General features: G+C 33.7%; 1 protein-coding gene across 1 annotated transcript; it reads right to left on the bottom strand.

Annotated features, from left to right (window-relative positions):
* Nucleotides 1-1,488: 1,488 nt before the first annotated feature.
* LOC112006595 (glycosyltransferase BC10) lies at nucleotides 1,489-4,851 on the bottom strand. The gene is made up of 3 exons (XM_024038880.2): nucleotides 4,792-4,851; nucleotides 4,259-4,702; nucleotides 1,489-2,133 (listed from the first exon to the last, which is right to left on the bottom strand). The coding sequence occupies exons 1-3, from the start codon at nucleotides 4,849-4,851 to the stop codon at nucleotides 1,489-1,491; spliced, it is 1,149 nt and encodes a 382-aa protein (XP_023894648.2).
* Between the last annotated feature and the right edge of the window lie 2,519 nt (nucleotides 4,852-7,370).

The raw sequence follows: 7,370 nt of genomic DNA, 5'->3' as shown, positions 1-7,370 counted from the left end.
TTTTGCTAGCCTAAAGAGTATAACGTTCCCTTTTTTTTGAAGTAAAATATTTTTCAAAAAATGTTTTCCCATTTTTAGGTGTTTGTTTACCTGTAAAATGTGGTCAAACATGTAAAATATTTTATGTTGACCATAAATTCTTTTATAAAAGTTGTAAATGTTTTATCTTTAAAAATTTGATAAAACATTTTACAAGAATACACAGTGGCTTTCTCTCACACCATTTAGCAGATAGGTCACCAATTCGCTGGGCTGGGTAGTCGGTGTCAATAGTCTAGTTGCTAGAGTTGCCAATCTAGTGATCAGTGTCAGCAGTCCAATCACTGGAGCTGCCGTTTCAACGACTGGTGTCGATGGTGCAGTGGTTAGACCCATTGTTCCAATGACCAGTTCCAGGGTCTGGTGGTCACGCGGAGCCATTATTCCAACAACCAGTGTTAGAGGTCCGATAAGTGAAGCCATTGTTCTGGTCACCAGTATTAGGGATTCGGTCACTGGAGAGTCGGAGACACCACTTTAGTGGTGGTCATGGTAACTCAGTTGATCACTAGAGCCACATTCCCTGCAATTTGGCTAATCTCCGGCACTAGCAGCTTCGGTGGCTGAGCCATCGATTTTTAGTGTTTTGCTTGAAAATTTGTATTTTTCATTGTTACACTTAATCTTCTAATTTCCATTACAATAATGGAATGAGTATTTTCAAAACTAATAAGTTTCATAACAAAATGGAAGATGATATTTAATGGACACTTTGATTTTGTATATTAATTGAAGATGAGTTTTTAACATACTCTTTGATTTTATACATTGAAATGGAAATTGCTACAACATTTAGAAAGGAATTAATCATCTATGATCTCCTAGATTAAACAGAATGTTGAACATAATTTTGATAGATATTTGCATTGCAATATATGAATAAATAGTTATTTTGTGTTTTTTCATTTGTTAAAATTTTCTTGGTCAATGGGTGCTTATTTGGATCATCATAAAAAAAATTTAATTCATATTTCGGCCCCATCAATAGGAATCCTGGCTTCGTCCCTACTCTTGAGAGTGCAAAAGTTGAGTTTTGACATGATTATAAATATAGATAAAAGTATTTGTTTTCCTTTTAACGATAAGGCTGATTCTTTTGATATTAATTATTACCTTACAAAGGTTCAAATGTAAAATGGTAAGAAAAAACTTTGCTCTTATATTAGGAAGGCTCTCACCGACTTTGTTTCCAAAAAGAAGGTTTTGGATACCATCAAGCTAACTGAAGGCCTTCTTGTACTGATTTTCTCATATGGGATGATTTAATCATAAACATTGTTAAAGCATACAAACAATTACTTATAAAAAATGCTTATAAATTATATTCTCTCCGTGCATAGAAGGACATATATATATATAGATATGTCTCCAAGATTGAAATTTGAATGGAATTATATGATTTACTATCACTTTATTTAATCATAAAAAATTAACGATGTTTGAAAAACTCTATGGCTCTAAACCAAGCAACAATGGAGCAACCCTTAACAAAGGCTCCAATGCACTAGGTAAGAATTTCCTAGCAAACAAGAAACATACTTTTGTAGTATTTCCATTATAAGGACATGTTGATCCAGATCGAATTTGATTCAAAAACTCATCAGTGATAGCACTCCATCCAAATTTTGCAGGATGAGGGCCACCCCTCGACCAATCAACCCATGCAATGCTTCGATTCGAGTTGAACTCTGAGTACAACAAGTTCACAAGTGTTGGAATATAATGTTCATCCATGTAACAGGGCATGAGACAATGTTTTTGAAAGATAGGGTAGTATTTGGTGTCAGACACAATGTGCATGGCAAGGTGACGGTGCACTTCAAACCATTGAGCCCCTTTTCTCCAATCTGTGATGTTTATAATGGGCCACATTTGGGGACTATATCGACCGCGACCTGCCGTCCTTGGGTCGTCGAAGGAACCTAGGAAGCTCAAATGCGAGTCCATGAGGTAGTTATAAATGATCTTGAAGTTGAATAATGGAATGCAGGATTCTGAGAGCAATACAAATCTTTGATTGGAGACGTCAAGTAGGGCATTTGCTAATAGGCGTCTCTCAGCATCAATCATTGAGGATGTACCCCAATACACTGGCTGCAATAACAAATTAATGATGCTCATATAATTTTAATTTATGAAAAAAAATTAACTAATTATTAATAGTTAATTAATACCTTAATTATTGCTTACGTGAATATGAAATATTTTTAATTTGCAAATATACATGGAAAGCAGGGATATGTAGGGGGATGGTAATCTTTAATTTCTTTATCTATATATACTGCTGACTCTCGCTTTCACTTACGCCCCTCCTGTTCTTTCTCCTCTCTCAACTCTCATACTCACTCTTATCAACATTGACACCTCCATTATAATTAGATGGTTCTAGAGAGAGACAGAATGCACCCACACAATCCTACCCTGCCAGTGGCCCTCAAAATTTTGAAACTGTTTTTAGGTCATACGTATATTTTTAATTTTTTAAAGTTTGGGCATTGAAAATATTTGAGTCGGCCCCTCCCCCCACCCCAAAAAAAAAAAAAAAAAACTAGGGGAAAAATTGTTGAGAAATTCTAGTAAGGTACTTGTATTATTTATTAAATGATATTTTTAAAGATTTTGATCTCCCAAAAATTATAACTACCCCTAAAAAATTAAAAATCTTTTGGGAACTTTAAAAAAAAAAAAACAGTAACTCATAAAAAATAATAACATTACAAATAGATAAAACCTCACTCAAATCCATTGTTTTTTATAAACATTACATGTCAATATTTAGTGGTTCTAATATAGTTGTATTTATGGCATGTGGCAAAAGAAAATTCATTCTCAAATCAGAAACAAAATAACTATTTGGTATTAGTAACAAAAATGTTGTCCAAGGAATTCAAGTTTATCAACCTAATTCCAGTTCCAACAATGCAATTTTCAGACTATGTGTTCAATACTTCAATATGCTTAGTTTATGTAATTTTCTTTAGTAGTCAAATATTTTTTTCCTACTATTTTGTTGATTTTTGGGACATGAAAGAGTGCAAAGTCATGAATAGATTTTTTTTTTTTTTTTGGAGAGATTTATTGAAAAAATAAATTGTTAAAATAGTTTTTTGTTGATGTATTGCTTTGTTATTTATGTATCAATAACTATTATATACTTGGAATCTAATGTATTCTACATGTTTGTCCAGGATTGTGAATGAAAAATGGATTTAAGAGGGTAAAAGTTTCAATAAAAAAATAATTATTTCATTCATGTGATTAAGGCTAAAAGTATACTATAAATATTAATATATAAATGATCAATTTAAGTTTCTTCTCAAAAAAAAAAAATGATCAATTTAAGTTTAAGTTCTTATACAATACTTATAGATTTTTCATTTACTTAGTAAAATATTACTTATTCAATGTATATATTTATCTATATATTACTTATCTATTCCACTTTTATTTTTCTTCTATTTATGCTCCACAAATCACAACTTGCCATATATATTATTTTGACTTTCCTTATTGTCATTTTTTTTTATGTTACTTATATAAAATAACCAAAATTTAAAATTGAAAAAGTCAAATAAATGACATATTGTAATTGGTAGAGTATAAAGTAAAACATAAAAAAATGTGACAGAAAATTTGTATTCATCAATAATATTGTCTTTTCTCCTTAATAAGGAAAAATAGAGCTCAAATATCCTCCCCCAACTTGTGTAACAATTAAATTAAAAAAAAAAAAAAAAAGAATCATTCTCTTAAATACATTTGCTGATCAAACTAAACTTGATGGTGATGATTCTAATGGTGGTGATGGAGGAACTTCTGTATTTATAGTTTTAGCCCAAGAGTAAAAAATTTCCTCTAATTTTCTCTTATTTTTAGCTAAATTTAAGACAACCGTAACATTTATTTGATTTTAGAAGGCCACATGTTTAGATCTAAATTAAAATTAGAGAATATTGGAGGATTCAATAGAAGAAAATTTCATCCCAAATTTCTGAATCTTAGAAGGTACTCCACCTCATCTTATTATCATGCTTGGAAATTCGCAAGGGCAATGATTGTGTGTATATCGTTTTTGTCAATCAAATTAAAATTTGAATTATTTATGTTTTTTTTTTTTTAATGATTTTCATTTTCTTGGTTGACGAAGTTCTATTCAACATCAATTATAAAAAAGAATAATCACCCAGCGACACTTATTTTTACTGAAGAAACATATTACCTGGCTAGGGATTCTTCTACCACAGAAGATAGAATCTTGAGGCTCTGAATCATTGCAAGAAGGATTTGCATGCACATATATGGAGTAAAAGCCTTCATGCCCTTTGAAAAACTTTTCCCACAAGGTTGCCAATGGCAAGGGCCCTTTTGTCAAGAACATGAAAGCCACCTTTGGAACCTGCCGGCCAGGCAGTTCTGTTTGTGGAACCATTAATGCTTTCTGGAATAACTCTTGGTCACTCATATTATGAGTAAGGAGCTCCTGTTTTTTCAGCAAAACACTAGTATAGTTGGATGTCCCATTTGCTGATTCAACTAAACTTGATGGCAATGATTCTATTGGTGGTGGTGAAGGAGGCGGAGGCGGAGGTAGTGGTGGTGTATGTAGTGCTGGCGGTACTAGTACTGTTGATGATATTGGTGAAATAGTAGAATATGTTGGGACCTGTAATAAAGGAAATAAGCTTTTGAGGTATAGACAAGTCAAAAATCCAAACGTCAAACCAATAACAAGGAAGAAAACTTGAAAGATACGGCTTGATTGTATTTGGAAACAGAAGGCATTGGAAATCCTTTGCCATAGGTGTTGCTCATTTCCCATTGTTACCACACACTGACACAGAGGAGATAGATAGAGGGGTCGGGGGTGAGAATTAATTAAGAGATTGTTATAGTAGCTTAAATTGCTAAAGCGAATTAAACGCTTATAGCTCAAGTAATGGTAAACTTTTTCGTTATCATCATTAGTTTATTCTATATTGCATGTTCTATATTGCATTTGTAGGTAGGTAACATCTATAGGATGAATTAAGTGCGAGGAATTTGTATCAAAAGGAATTTAATTAGGTTGCACTCAAACCTTTTGGAAATTCTAACCCAGTTCCAACGGACCAAATAAACCTGAAGTTCTTAAATATATATATATATATATATATATAATAAAGGATAATTATCAATTGTAGGCAGGGTAACAGGAGAATTCCACACAGAGTCTCCTACATCGCATGACTTAGCTTCTTGTATCTCACGTTAAGCAAAGGCCAGGGCATGTTCATATACTCTCCTTGCTAAGCTCCTCATTCATCTGCTTCTTCTCTATCCAAATAAATTACCCTGCCTTGATTAATTGATTTGAAAGGATTCAGCCATATAAAGCAACAAAGAAAGTATATATGAGCTAATTAAAATAATAATAATAATAATAATATATAGAAATAAAAACAAACAAACAAAGAAGGAATGTGTCGAATGAAATATTGTAAGTATTGATTATTATTTGTTAAATATTAGTATTGATACACCATGTTGAATATGCTAGTATGGATGCGAAAGCGAAAACATAAAATATAGAACACAATAACACACGAGAGTTACGTGATTCAGCCTAACGGCTTACATCCACAGAGGAAACCCTAAAGGGCTACATCAATAATATATTATAGTGTAGTACAAATCTTATGTTACAATGAATCATAACATGCGTATATATAGTAGACTAAACTCTAGATTAATAGACTTCTAGTACAAGTAGGAGACTTGGCTTGCACACAAAGTAGAATTAGGCTTGGGCCTATGCTAATGGGTTAATATATCTTTAACACCACCTCTCAAACTCAAAATGGAAACTTGATGAAATCTTGAGGTTTGATAAGGTTGAGAAGATCCCTTGAATGAAGTTTGGCTCTGTGACAGTAGATTGAGGAAGGCAATAGTCTTGCAGTGTTGATGCGACTTCTAATGGTAACATGACTATACCGGAGAGTTTTGACAGCAGCAGTAGGAAATCAAAGAAGATGAACTCAGCGAAAAAACACCGAGTAAGACAAAGATTGTCTTTAAATATACTGCAAGGACAAAAAACCATGGTCACAAGAAGGTAGCCCTAATACCATGTTAAATATTAGCATTAATACACCATGTTGAATATGTTAGTATGGATGAGAAAGTCCTAAAATGCTACATCAATAATATATTATAGTATAGTACAAATCCTGTGTTACAATAAATCATAACATGTGTATATCTGGTAGACTAAACTCTAGACTAATAGACTTCTAGTACAAGTAGAAGACTTGACTTGTACACAAAGTAGAATTAAGTTTGAACCTATACTAATGGGTTAATATATTTTTAACATTATTAAAAGTCATAAAACCAAGTCAACCATGAAAAAAGTTCCCTATAAAATTTTGCAACCGGGTTTCTATCATCTAGGATGGATATTTAGAGCATCCGCATTTGGATGGCTATATGCCAAATGCAAAGCATATTTGGCATACAAGCCCAAAACACACACAGCAGCTGGAAGGCTATATTTCATATGCAAAAAAAAAGTTTGAGATTTTGCTACAGTACCATCTCAAATGTAAGATGGTACTGTAGCAAAATGGTATAAAAAAAAAAAAAAAAAAATTTAATTGCTTTTACCCGGCAAATTTCTCACTCCTCTCTCATTTTATCTCTTTCTTTTCTCTCTCTTCCTTCTCTCTTTCTCATTCCCTCTCTCTCTCGCCGAATCACCAAGCCGGATTGGAGCTCATGCCGGATCGAATTTCTAGATCGGCGTGGTGGCGAGCTGGTGGCGCGGCTGAGATCGGCGTGATGGCCGGAGGTTAGCGCAGTGGAGATCGGCGTTTGGTGGTGTTGACATGGTGACCGAGTCATGCGTGGAGATCAGTTTGGCGAGGTGGGTTTTGATTTTGGGTGGGTTCAGATGGGGTTTTGATCGGTGGAAGGAGATCGCATGGGTTCCGTTCCGATGGGGTTTTGATCGCATGAGTGCTGTGGAGATCCGTTCCATTCCGATGGGGTTTGTTGGTTTTCTGATTTAATGGGTTTGTTGATTTATGGTTTAATGGATTTTTCCGATGGGCGTGTGGCGTGGTGGTGGTGACTGGTGGTTTGTTGGGGTTCGGCGGCAGTGGCAAATCCGATCACTTTAAAGATCGGCATGGATTGTTGATGGTGGGTTTTTCTTCAAATTTTTGTTTTGGGATTGTTGTTGTGATTTGCTGGGGTGGCTGGGTTTGTTCACGGTGATTTGTTGTTGTGATTTTCTCTTGGTTTTTTTTTTTTTTTTTTTTTTTTTTTTTTTTTTTTTTTTTTTTGGTGTT

The sequence above is a fragment of the Quercus suber genome, unplaced genomic scaffold, assembly GCF_002906115.3.
Source record: "Quercus suber isolate HL8 unplaced genomic scaffold, Cork oak 2.0 scaffold_207, whole genome shotgun sequence".
Classification (NCBI taxonomy): domain Eukaryota; kingdom Viridiplantae; phylum Streptophyta; class Magnoliopsida; order Fagales; family Fagaceae; genus Quercus; species Quercus suber.
The sequence above is the reverse complement of the archived record's forward strand: the minus strand, read 5'-3'. Positions and strand labels throughout refer to the sequence as shown.

What these genes read in the sequence shown, in the direction of transcription:
- LOC112006595 (XM_024038880.2), bottom strand. Translation starts at nt 4,851, where the DNA reads ATGAGCAACACCTATGGCAAAGGATTTCCAATGCCTTCTGTTTCCAAA. An exon ending in TTTCCAAATACAATCAAGCC is followed by an intron (nt 4,703 to 4,791) that starts GTATCTTTCAAG and finishes CCTTTATTACAG; the next exon opens with GTCCCAACATATTCTACTAT. An exon ending in GTAGAAGAATCCCTAGCCAG is followed by an intron (nt 2,134 to 4,258) that starts GTAATATGTTTC and finishes TTGTTATTGCAG; the next exon opens with CCAGTGTATTGGGGTACATC.